Source organism: Eschrichtius robustus, chromosome 6, assembly GCF_028021215.1.
Source record: "Eschrichtius robustus isolate mEscRob2 chromosome 6, mEscRob2.pri, whole genome shotgun sequence".
Classification (NCBI taxonomy): Eukaryota; Metazoa; Chordata; class Mammalia; order Artiodactyla; family Eschrichtiidae; genus Eschrichtius; species Eschrichtius robustus.
This window is the reverse complement of record NC_090829.1, coordinates 18,294,085-18,307,836: the sequence shown is the minus strand read 5'-3', so window position 1 is coordinate 18,307,836 and position 13,752 is coordinate 18,294,085. Positions and strand designations below refer to the sequence as shown.

The following is a 13,752-nucleotide window of genomic DNA, read 5'->3' as shown; positions in this document are numbered from 1 at the left end:
TATTACTACCTGTTCCATACCTACACAAGTGGAGCTGAAAGTGGCTATAGAACAACACATAGTTATAATGGCTGGGCATTTTACATTTTTCTCTCAAGTGGACCTTTAGTGCTGCCTAGCAATCCTTTTACAGTATTCTATGCCATGGATATTCCTACTTTCTTATAAGATTATTTCACACCTTCTCAAACCTGTAGCATCTGCTATCCTCTTTTCTTCACAATTAGCTGATTATCTTGCTAGCTTTGTAGAGACAGAAGAGAATCCTTCAGTGATTAAACCTACTTATCTAGGTGCATCAGTACACATATACTCTGCTTTTTCTCTTATTACAGTGCTATCTATCTAAGGTTAGTCCTTGCCCTTGTGCAGTGGATCCAATTCCTGTTCACCGCCTCAAGAACTTTACTCTTCAGGGTGTTTTTTCTCTTTGTCCTGCTTCAATTCCCCCATTCCCTTTATCATTATATTAATATGCTATAACAGCCTTTATCTTTTAGAAACACTCTGTATCAGTTAGGGCTCTTCAGAAACACAGAACCATCAGGAGATATACTTAGTTACTTGCTTTCTTATTTGCATTCATACATACACACACAAAGATATATATATTTGGGGAGAGGAAGATTTATTTTCGTGAATGGCTCACACAGTTTGGGAGCTGGCAATTTTAAAATCTGTAGGGCAGCCAGCAGGCTAGAAACTTAGGCAGGAAACTTGTACAGTCTTGAGGCAGAAATTGCTTTTCTAGGAAACCTCGGTTTTTGCTCTTAAGGCATTCAGCTGATTGGATGAGGCCACCACATTATTGAAGGTAGTCTCCTTTACTTACAGATGTTAATCTTATCTACAAAATACCTTCACAGTAACACCTGGATTAGTGCTTGATTAAATAACTGGATACTGTAGCCTAGCCAAGTTGACGCATAAGACTGACCATCACACCCTCCCTTGTTTCCACATGCTCCTTAGCTACAGTCCTATTTTTCTCCTTTTCTTTATAGCAAATCTCAAAGAATTATTTCTATTTACTGTCTCTACTCACTCTCTTCTTATTCTCTTTAAACCCACTCCAGTCAGGTTTCTATCTACCTGTTCACTGCCTTTGCTCTTATTGAGGCCAGCAGTTACCTTCTTAGTGTCAGAAAGCACTGGGCAGCTCCATTGTCATCTTTCTCTCTTGAAAGACATAACTACTTCTTCCTTCTTGAAGCACTGTTTTGGTGGATTGTAGAAAGCTAAACTGTAAATACTGAATTATCTCAGACTCAATCTAAAGACCTTTTTATCTTTTCTATCTTTATTCACTCCTCAGTGAATAAAGTGAAAACCAATTCCATGTTTTTATTATTTCTATTAAAAAATAATGGTGGTGAAATCACAGCAAGATCTTTTTGACCCACCTCCTAGAGTAATGGAAATAAAAAGAAAAATAAACAAATGGGGCCTAATGAAACTTGAAAGCTTTTGCACAGCAAAGGAAACTATAAACAAAATGAAAAGACAACCCTCAGAATGGGAGAAAATATTTGCAAACGAATGAACAGACAAAGGATTAATCTCCAAAATATATAAACAGCTCATGCAGCTCAGTATTAAAAAACAGACAACCTGGGACTTCCCTGGTGGCGCAGTGTTTAAGAATCCACCTGCCAATGCAGGGAACAGAGGTTCAAGCCCTGGTCCGGGAAGATCCCACATGCCTTTGAGCAACTAAGCCCGTGTGCCACAACTACTGCGCCTGCGAGCCACAACTACTGAGCCCGCGTGCCACAACTACTGAAGCCTGCACGCCTAGAGCCTGTGCTCCGCAACAAGAGAAGCCACTGCAATAAGAAGCCCATGCGCCACAACTAGAGAAAGCCTGCGTGCAACAAGGGAGACCCAACACTGCCAAAAAAAAAAAAAAACAAGAAAAACAACCCAATCAAAAAATGGGCTGAAGACCTAAATAGACATCTCTCCAAAGAAGACATACACATGGCCAAGAGGCACATGAAAAGCTGCTCAACATCACTAATTACTAGAGAAATGCAAATCAAAACTACAATGAGGTATCACCTCACACCAGTTAGAATGGGCATCATCAGAAAATCTATAAACAACAAATGCTGGAGAGGGTGTGGAGAAAAGGGAACCCTCTTGCACTGTTGGTGGGAATATAAATTGATACAGCCACTATGGAGAACTGTATGGAGGTTCCTTAAAAACCTAAAAATAGAATTACCATATGACCTAGCAATCCCACTACTGGGCATATACCCAGAGAAAACCATAATTCAAAAAGACACATGCACCCCAGTGTTCATTGCAGCACTATTTACAATAGCCAGGTCATGGAAGTAACCTAAATGCCCATCAACGGACGAATGGATAAAGAAGTTGTGGTACATATATACAATGGAATATTGCTCAGCCATAAAAATGAACGAAATTGGGTCATTTGTAGAGACGTGGATGGACCTAGAGACTGTCATGCAGAGTGAAGTAAGTCAGAAAGAGCAAAACAAATATCATATATTAACGCATATATGTGGAATCTAGAAAAATGGTACAGATGAACCGGTTTGCAAGGCAGAAATAGAGACACAGATGTAGAGAACAAACAAATGGACACCAAGGGGGGAAAGTTGGGGGGCAGTGGGATGAATTGGGAGATTGGGATTTACATATATACACTAATATGTATAAAATAGATAACTAATAAGAACCTGCTGTATAAAAATAAATAAAATAAATTAAAAAACATAATGATGGTGAGAGAGTAATGCTGTCATATGATTTAAAATTCCAGATTTAAAAATGTTATATGGTGAAATGTCAGTGTTCTACCCATGGCTCTCAGCCATCAAATTCCCTTCTCTGAATGCAACCAAAGTTGCCTGTTTCTTATATATCTTTCCAAAGATTTTATGAATATGATAGCACATACATATTCAGTGAGAGGCAGTATGGTATAGTGGTTAAAAACTTAGACTATGGAGCATGACGGCTGTAATCAAATTCTGTCTCTGCCAGTTACTGGCTGTGTAATTGCCAAGTCTCTTAGCCAATCTGTACCTCAGTTTTCTCTTATGTATAAAAGAAATAATTATAGTACTTAACTTGATAGAGTTGTGAGGTATAAATGAATAAGTGTGTGTGAAGAGCTTAGAAGAGTGACTGGCACATAATAATAAATAATGCATTCCTTCTTCATGCGTAAATGATATTATAATATACACAGTGACAGGCATCTTGCCTTTTTTTCCCACCAAGAAGTATACTGGCAGACTTTTCTTTACAGCATATAAATCATGCCTCATTTTTTTCTAGTGGCTGAATAGTCATCCATTGAATCGATATGCTATCCAGTTTAATGGCTCTAAAAACCAATATTTTTATGATGATGTATATCTATTAACCATCTCCGCTTAGATAACTAATAAGCACAAGACTTTCTAATTACCCTTGCCTTTCCTATTTCTCTCATTTCCTGTATTATCATATTCTTTTAGCTCTACCTTGAAAATATATTTCAGATCTTTCTCTCCACCTACTGCTACCACTTCAATCCAAGCTAGCATTGCTTTACTGAGTTGCTCAAGGCCAAAAACTTGAGAATCATTATTGTAAACTTTTGGCAAAATATGTTCAGTTCTCTTTCAGTGTTCTTCTATTTGGTCTCCCTTCTTCCACTTTTACTCTTCTATAGTCTGTTCACATAGCATTTAAAAATATAAATCAGACTATTTCTCACCCACACCAAAATTTCCAGTGGGTCTTATCTCATTTAGATTTAGTTCTTGAGTCCTAACTAGATCCTAGTAAAACTCTTACAACCTGGCCTTTTGATTTCCTCCTCAACCTTGTCTCCTGCTTCTGCCTATTTCTGTGCTTCAGCCACACTAAGTACCTTGCTCTTTTATGAGTCCCCTCTCATAACAGTTTACCTCATAACCTTTGCACTTTTTATTCCCTCTCCTTGGGACACTTTCTGTCATATAATCATGCTCATTGCCTCATGCATGCTTAAATATGAGCTCTTCAGAGAGGCCTAGCCACCCCGTTTGCTCTCTGTCCTCTTTACCATACTTTACTTTTTTTAACCATATTTTTTTTTCTTTAACTGATATATTTTTTCATTTGTATATTATCTATTGATATATTATTTTCTCCTCACTAGAAGATAAAAATCATGGAAGCAGATACTCTGTGTCATTCACTTTTGTGCTTCTAGTACGCAAAACAATTCTCGGTACTTATGGATTGGTAAATGAATGAGGAAGCACTAATTAAGTGTTTTTTGAACTCTCTGTGGTGAAAGACTAGTTTTTAAATTATGATCTTAGTGTCATTTTATTACTAGATTCAGTAGACATAAGATTATTCTGTCAGATTGTTATAAAAATTTCTAAAAACTTACTTTCAAATTTATACTTTTGATGAACTGGTAACAAGCCATTTGTGGTCAGCACATATTTGCAGAACACATTCTTAGTAGCACAGCAGTAGAACAAGTTTGCCATTCTGTAGCCAACAGTTAAAATGTGAAGGCTAAATTAAGTATTCTCCTTGGTAGACAAAGAGAAGGCACTTCAAAGCCCACATCACAGAAACCAGGCTGAATTACTGGATTTATAAAATTTATAAAATTCTGTTAGTAATACCAGTAAAACTTAATTAGTGCTCACTCTGTGCAGGAATGAGTCTTTTTTTCAGTGGACTCAATAATCCCTATCACGATCCCCATGTTGTATCTATATCGTTAAGTTAGAAGTCTCTCCTCAATAGCTGTTTATTTGCTTATATGTTAGTATGTAAAGTGAAAATTTCAGTGAAGTTTAAATTTTACAGGTTCATAAACATCTCAGTAAATACTGCTCTATCACATCTAATATGTTTCTGAAAATGTATTGATCATTTTGCATTTTTTTTGTTTTAGTATGTTGATATATTTTGTTGTTTATATATACCTAGGATGGGAGGAGGGTCATTACTCAATGAGATTACACAATGGGATCTGGGTTCCCAAGGAGATATATAGCTGAAGACAAAAAATGATTAAGTTCAAGAAAATTTGTATTTCAGCTTCCGCTGGTGAATTCCAGCCAGGGTTGGTGTTAATTTTAATGCTTTCCAACTCCTTGATCTTCAAGTCATTTTATTTTAGAGATCTAGAAGTATAAACTGAATTAAGGTCCATTTGGGTATGACTTTGTATGCTTAGGACAAGCTCTGTTAAACTGTTATCTGTTATCCCTGACTTGGGCAATTTGAATACACCAGATCCCTTCTGCCGTTGAGCTATTCTCCTTTTTTATACAGATTAATTTTAGAAGTACTTTTAACCTTCAGAGGTATTCTACTGACAATGTGTAAAATGCTGTAAAATCACTAGCCTATATTTTGAAACACAAGAAGATTTCTCAATTTATTATATTTAGATGCTGTATCTCAGGAAAAGGGAAACATTTTCATTTAAATGCATTTCTAACTAGTCACTAACTTAAATACATTTTGTTTTTAGGATTTTTGTCTTATATTTTGGTTTGAGGGCAGTAGCAATCGCTAGTAACGTGGATTTGACCAAAATGTAGATAGAGTTTCCGAATAACAAATTGTGTGTGTGTGTGTATGTGTAGATAGATAGATATAGTTACACTATTATGTATACATGTTTATATGTGTAATTAAAGGGAAATTTTAGAAGTTCTAAAAGAAATGCATGCTCATCTTTAGTTATGTATATGTTTGCAGATGTTTAGATTGGTTCTTCCAAAACACTCATTAATAACTGAACATTCGTATTTGCAGATAAATAAACTAAATGAAAAAAAAGGGAGATCATTTTACCATCACAAACTTTTATTCCTTTACCAGAATTCCCTACACTCTTATCATCTCAATGATGAAAATAAATATGAATAGACAAAAGGTTAAGGTCTGTGTCATACCTGTTCCTCAGAGGACTTGAAAGAGAAGTTTGATAATATTTAATTAGATTTACAAATACAAGTGAGTGTTTAAAAATACGTTAACACTGTGACTGGGGAAACAGATCAGAAATTCACAGAATATATTTTTAATGAATTTAATGACTTTGGTAGGTTCAGTCTATTTTTCAGGGATTAGAGGTTATGCCATTCATTGAGGTGAGGAACACAGGGAAAGGACCATCTTTGGGAGTAAAAGTCATGAATTGATTGTAAGCAAATAAGACACCTTTGATGCATCTAAGTAAAGGTATTAAGGAAGCAATTGTATACACAGAATTGGTGGCCAGAAGAAAGGTCTAAAAGGTTTGGTTAGTATGCTCTTACTTAGGTTGTGTATGTTTGAAGGTGAGGGAAAAAGGGGTTGTTGAAGAGACTACGTAAATCCTTCCTGCTGATAATTAGGATGGGTCCGTTTTGGGTTTTTTGGAGTTGTTTTTTTTTTTTGGCCGCACCGAGCAGCTTTTGGGATCTTAATTCCCTGACCTGGGATTGAACCCAGGGCCACGGCAGTGAAAGCACCAAGTCTTAATCACTGGACCACCAGGGAACTCCCAGGATGAGTCTGTTTTTCAGTGGGAATGTTAATGAGGCAAGCTTATAGGGACACTGAGGCAGAGAAAATTGTCACAGACTAAAATGGTGACTTTATTTCTATAAAATAAGTTTTCGTCTTTCTTATTTAAATTATGCCTAGATTGTAAAACATAAAAGTTGACTAGTTTCCTTCCATCATCCATTTCTGTTATAAATTTGTAATCTTATGGATGAAATTCTGATTCACAGGTGAATACTATAATCTTACTTTATTTCATAGCCATGAAGCTCATGACTGCTCTGGTGAATGTTGCCTTAAACCTCAGTATTCATCAGGATAATACACAGAGGCAATATGAGGCTGAGAGAAATAAAATGATTGGGAAGAGAGCCAACGAAAGGTTGGAGTTACTACTTCAGAAACGCAAAGAGGTAAGGTTCACAGTAACTGTGATTCTTATGTTCTGTAAATGTGTAGTAAATATATCATATGTGTTTTTATTCTCTCTAAAAAGGTTTGTGTGTATTTTTAAAAGTTGTTTTTTGAAGTTAGATTATTTGATCTCAAAGTTTTCAAATGAAACTGGAATTTGCTTCCAGCCAGTGATTGATTATCTGAGTGCTGTCTGAGGGCAGAAGAGAAACACAGAACAGCCCTACTTTAGAAAGAAGGTGGTCTGGGAATTAGATAACTCAAAAAGATTATCAAGCTGTGGGCCCAGAAAGCACAGTAAATACTAACATCAGAACTAGGGGCCAGCAAAGATGCATTGCAGGAGAAAGCCAAAGACTGTGTATTAGTAGATGTATGAGACATTTCTGTGAATAATAAGATTGGTTCCAGTTTTACAGTGAAATTTTCATATACATGTGTTGAAAGAGATTTTAAACTGGATTTTTAGTAGGCAACATTTTTATTCATCCAATCAGAAATTAAATTTTAGATGTACAGTGTTAGTCTGTATTTTAACTTGAAGAAAGAATAATATCTCAGTGCTCTAAATATATTGCTGTCAACAAATAATGGGTTATAACAGGCAGCAGGAAGCAACAAGCTTATGAGTAAATTATGGTCTGTGCTATATTGGAGTTCTAGGGCTGCTGTAGCATATACCACAAACTGATTTTTCTTTTTTTTTTAATTATTATTTTTTTAAATTTTATTTATTTTTGGCTGCATTGGGGGGATCTTCATTGCTGCACGCGGGCTTTATCTAGTTGCAGAGAGCGGGGATTCTCATTGCAGTGGCTTTTCTTGTTGCGAAGCATGTGCTCTAGGCGCACCGGCTTTAGTAGTTGTGGCACATGGGCTTAGTTGCTCCACGGCATGTGGCATCTTCCCAGACCAGGGCTCGAATCTGTGTCCCCTGCATTGGCAGGCGGATTCTTAACCACTGCACCACCAGGGAAGTCCCTGATTTTTCTTTAGAATAGAAATTTATTGTCTCACAGTTGTATAGGCTAGAACTGGCAGATAACTCTAATCTTCACATGGCCTTCTCACTGTGTGTGTGTCTCTAAATTTCTCCATTATAAAAAGGAGACAGTCATATTTGATTTGGGGCCCATCCTACTCCAGTATGAACCCATCTTAACTAATTACACTGCTACAACCCTATTTCCAAATAAGGTTTGAGGTTCTGGGAGTTAAGACTTCAGCATATGAAGTTTTGAGGAACACAGTACAACTCATAGCACATTCTATACTGGAAATAATAGTAAGTAAGTTTTGGAACTGTACTTTAGTAAGAACTGCTAATAACCAAACTGTATCTCTTATAAACTATTTAATTTTTTATATAATAAATGCAGCAAAAGTAGAACTTACAGTAAGTTTCAGTAATTTGAATGATTTACTATAAAAGTATTCCCAAAGTTATTTCAGTAAAACCCAAAACAAAGCGTATAGCAAAAGAGAAAGTCTGAAGGAATTTTATTGTCACATTTGTATATGCAATAAAAGCAGATGTTTCACTGCAGAACAAATTAAAATAAAAACTATCATCTTGAATGTGATTTTGTATCAGTGCTTTTGTTCCTTTTGAGTAGTAAACTCAAACTTTAATTCCGATGTGTAGTATTGCCTGAAATTTATTTATATTTTTTCTATAGTATTTTATTTTGTTGCTGCATTTCACCACTAATGGCTAGTGTCCTTGCTATCTTCTACTGTTCCTTGTATATTGGGAATTTGACCAATGCTCAGTTTGGTGCTAATCAGACGCAGAGTAATATTTGGATACTTTAGGTGGAATAGGAACTTTCTTACACAGTGGCAAATATGATAATTAAGGATGATCTGTTACCAAGAAATGTAAAACCAAGCAGGGGACCTGGTTTGGACAGGAGAGGTAAAGAAATTGAGGCCTATTCCCAAAGCAGATGATATTTTGTGGTAGTAATCTGGTCACACTTAGCCACACCACTCCTTTTTAGTTATTGTGTAATACATGTTGAGACAGAAAGAGGTTTTAAGCCAATGTAGAAAAGCTATAGAAATAATGAAAGAATACTGGTAATTTCAGACATCTGTTGCAGAATACATGAGAAAAAAGATTGAAAATTACCCAGAATGAGAATAATCAGGAATTTAAAACAATTGGAACTCTTTATTGCAAATAAACTGATCAATATTTTAATTTATATTTTTATTTATTTTTCATTTCAGCTACAAGAAAATCAGGATGAAATCGAAAATATGATGAACTCTATTTTTAAGGGTATATTTGTTCATAGATACCGGTAAGGGATTTTAAAAATCATTTAGAACATTTTGAACTTAAATAATTTATTGCTTCTTTGTAGTCCTAGGCAATAAAAATATAAACTTTCTAATTATTTGTTTTGTTAGCTGGAAAACAGCTTTGGGTATAAAAGCTAAATAAATGTACTATTAACTGTGGTCAAAACTGTACCACCACCATCATTGCCACACTCTTCCAGATTCAGAACGTATACTGTTAGAGACATCCTATGTACTTGAATTTGTACTGATGTAATATTAATAAGATATCATTAAGTTAATGTGGCCTTAATAAGATTTGATTGTCTTCATATTTGAAAAAATTAAATTCCCTGCTTCCTGCCCTTTTGTACTCATCTTGTTATATGATCAAATTAACCAACGGTGTTTTAAAAATGTGTTGGTGAAGATGGGAGAAATGAGTATGGGAGAGGGCACCTCTGCAGATAATGCAGCATCTTTATAACATCACTCTTCTTTACCTTCAACTATACACAAGAAAATAGGATCAAAGTATTTCTGAAGTATTTTTGTCATGCCCCATTGCAAGTTTAATTTGTCTTTCTGTGAAACGTGTGACCTATTAAAATACTACATGAGCGTATTCCACGGAGAATTAATGAATCATATACATACGCTTGTTGCCTTCTATTAATTAGGCGTGATTTGATATGTTTAGGCAGATAGACACAGATAATAGGTGCACTGTTTTTAGACACATTTGAGACTTTAATTGGCCAGTTAGTTTTAAAAGTTAATTAAAACAGGGAAATTATTTTTTTAAAAAAGGAAAAATTTGTAACTTTGATAATTTACCTTAAAACATTTTGTTTTAACTGAAAACGTAAAACTCTTTTGAAATAGAACCAAGGCTTTTACTTTGAGTATGAATTCTCTGAATGGAGTATCACATCCTCTTTCTGACATAAACCATGCATGTAATGAATGATCGACAAATTTGTTTTCAAAAAAGCAAAAGTTTCCATATACCTGCTGTGCAGTCTTTTTTTAAATTACAGCTTTATAGACGTATAATTAACATAAAATAAACAGCACATTGAAGTGCATGATTTGATGAGTTTTCACACACACACACACAACACACACACCCCTACCTGTAAAACTACCACAGGCAAGATAATGAATATATCCATTATCCTCAAAAGTGTTCTCCTACCACTTTGTAATTCCTCCTTTGCTGCCACTCTCCCCCTTCCCCATCCTTAAGCAATCAATGATCTCCTTCCTAACTGATTTGTTTACATTTTCTAGAATTTTATAGAAATGGAATTTACATTTTGTACTCCTGATTTTTGTTCGTGTCTTGGTCTGGCTTCTTTCACTAATAAAATTAAGGTCTTTCATCCTTAAGACTTAACTGTAAGTTTTTTATAGATTAACTTTATCTGGTTGAGGAAGTTTCCTATCCCTAGTTTTCTGAGACTTTGTTAGGAATGGATATTGAATTTTGTCAAATACTTCTCTCCATCCTTTGAGATCATTATGTAGTTTTTCTTTTTTAAGAGTGTTAATGTGGTGAATTGAATTGGTTGATTTTTTAAACGTTAACTCAACCTGAACTCCTTGGGATAAAACCCACACACATAATCATGATATATTATTTTTCTTTATTTAAATCTTTTTATTGCTATTAAGTCATTTTTTTTTGAAGTATAGATGATTTACAATGTCCTGTTAGTTTCGGGTATACAGCAAAGTGATGCAGATATATGTATAGATAGATATAGATATATGTATAGATATATAGATATATACAGTAAGTCCCCTACGTACAAATGAGTTCCGTTCCGAGAGTGTGTTCATAAGTCGAATTTGTTAAGTCCAACAAAGTTAGCCTAGGTACCCAGCTAACACAATTGGTTATGCAGTACAGTACTATACTGCAATAGGTTTATAATACTTTTCACACAAATAATGCATAAAAATCAAACACACACAAACAATAAAACATTTTTCATCTTACAGTACAGTACCTTGAAAAGTACAGTAGTACAGTACAATAGGTGGCATACAGAGGCTGGCATCAAGTGAACAGGGAAGAAGAGTTACTGACTGGAGGAGGGAGAGGAGATGGGAGATGGTGGAGCTGAAGGATCGTCAGCAACAGGAGATGGAGGGCAAGCTGCAGTTTCACTCATGCCCGACATTGATGGCACAGGTTCTGGTTCCTTGCTGGATTCAGTTCTGTCTACCCTCTTGAAAAAATGATCCAGTGATGTCTGCGTAGTAGCTCTTTTTTTCTCGTCATAGATGACACGGTAGCACTGGATTGCATCCTGAATGGCTGCTATAACCTTTGTGTACTGTTCCACATTTGGGTCCTGTGCCTCAAAAACTAACAGTGCCTCCTCAACTAAAGAAAATCCCCTTGTCATTTCCTGCATCATAAATCTCTTCAGTTCTTCAGATACTTGTTCTTCCTCTTGTCTCTCTTTGCTCTGGACCTCCAATTCTTGGTGCCTCTTAGCAGTACCAGCTCCATCACTGCTGCTTTTACACTTGCTTCCGGACATCCTGGGCTTGAAATAAAGATACTGTACTACTGTATACATTACTGTACAGTAAAGTACACAAAAGCACAACCACTTGAAGAGGATGCATACACATCACAGTGTACGTCAGACACATGAACTAACTTACATGATTAGACATGCGAACGCACGTTCGCGTCTTTGAAAGTTGTCAACTTGAACGTTCGTGTGTAGGGGACTTACTGTATATGAATGTATATCAATTTTTTTCAGATTCTTTACCCTTGTAGGTTATTAAAAAATATTGAGTATACTTCCCTGTGCTATACATTAGGTCCTTCTTGGTTATCTATTACATTTTATACACAGTAATGTGTATATGTTAATCCCATCCTCCTAATTTATCTCCTCCCTGCCCATCCCTTTTGGTAACCAAAACTTTGTTTTCTGTGTCGGTCACTCTACTTCTGTTTTGTAAGTAAGTTCATTTATATCTTTTTTTTTAATTGATTCTTCCAATATTGTAAAAATGACTCTACTACACAAGGCAATCTACAGATTCAAAGCAATCCCTATCAAATTACCAATGGCATTTCTCACAGAACTAGAACAAAAAAATTTTTAGTTTGTATGGAAACACAAAAGACCCCAAACAGTCAAAGCAATCCTGAGAAAGAAAAACGGACCTGGAGGAATAAGGCTCCCTGATTTCAAATTATACTACAAAGCTACAGTCGTCAAAACAGTATGGTATTGCACAAAAACAGAAAAAAGATCAATGGAACAGGATAGAAAGCCCAGAAATAAACCCATGCACCTATAATGAATTAATCTACAACAAAGGATGCAAGAATATACAATGAAGAAAAGACAGTCTCTTCAAGAAGTGGTGCCGGGGGCTTCCCTGGTGGCGCAGTGGTTAAGACTCCATGCTCCCAATGCAGCGGGCCCAGGCTTGATCCCTGGTCAGGGAACTAGATCCCACATGCATGCCGCGACTAAGAGTTTGCATGCCACAACTAAGGAGCCCGCGAAATGTGACTAAGACCTGGCGCAACCAAATGAATAAACAAAATGAATTTATATAAAAAAATGAATCATTTAAAAAAAAACGAGGTGGTGCTGGATAAACTGGACAGCTACATGTAAAAGAATGAAATTAGAACATTCTCTAACACCATATACAAAACTAAACTCAAATGGATTAAAGACCTAAATGTAAGACCAGATACTATAAAACTCCAGGAGGAAAATATAGGCAGAACACTCTTTGACATAATTCGCAGCAAGATTGTTTTAGATCTGTCTCCTAGAATCATGGAAATAAAAACAAATACTTTTTAAATGAGACCTAATTAAACTTAAAAGATTTTGCACAGCAAAGGAAATAATAAACAAAATGAAAAGACAACCTACAGAATGGGAGAATATATTTACAAACAGTGCACCACCAAGGGATTAATCTCCAAAATATACAAACAGGTCATAAAGCTCAATAAAACAAACAAACAAACAAACAAAAAAAACCCAATGGAAAAAAATGGGCAGAAGACCTACATAGACATTTTTCCGAAGAAGACATACAGATGGCAACAGGCACAAGAAAAGATGCTCAACATCATATTAGAGAAATGCAAATCAAAACTACAATGAGGTATCACCACACTCCAGTCAGAATGGCCATGATCAAAATGTCTACAAATAATAAATGCTGGAGAAGGTGTGGAGAAAAAGGAACCCTCCTAAACTGTTGGTGAGAATGTAAATTGGTGCAGCCACTATGGAGAACACCATGGAGGTTCCTTAAAAAACTAAACATAAAGTTACTATATGATCCTGGAATCCCACTCCTGGGCATATATTCAGAGGAAACTATAATTTAAAAAGATACATGCACCCCAGTGTTCATAGCAGCACTATTTACAAGACATGGAAGCAGCCTAAATGTCCATCGACAGATAGATGGAAGATACAAATGAAGTTAATTATAAAACAAATAGACCCA

General features: G+C 35.7%; 1 protein-coding gene across 1 annotated transcript in view; it reads left to right on the top strand.

Annotated features, from left to right (window-relative positions):
• STAG1 (STAG1 cohesin complex component) overlaps positions 1 to 13,752 on the top strand; it is a 426,258-nt gene that overhangs the window by 269,417 nt on the left and 143,089 nt on the right. Inside the window, exons 8-9 of the mRNA XM_068545965.1 lie at positions 6,793 to 6,944; positions 9,181 to 9,254. Of these exons, the coding sequence (XP_068402066.1) occupies positions 6,793 to 6,944; positions 9,181 to 9,254 (226 nt within the window). The remainder of the gene's footprint in view (positions 1 to 6,792; positions 6,945 to 9,180; positions 9,255 to 13,752) is intronic.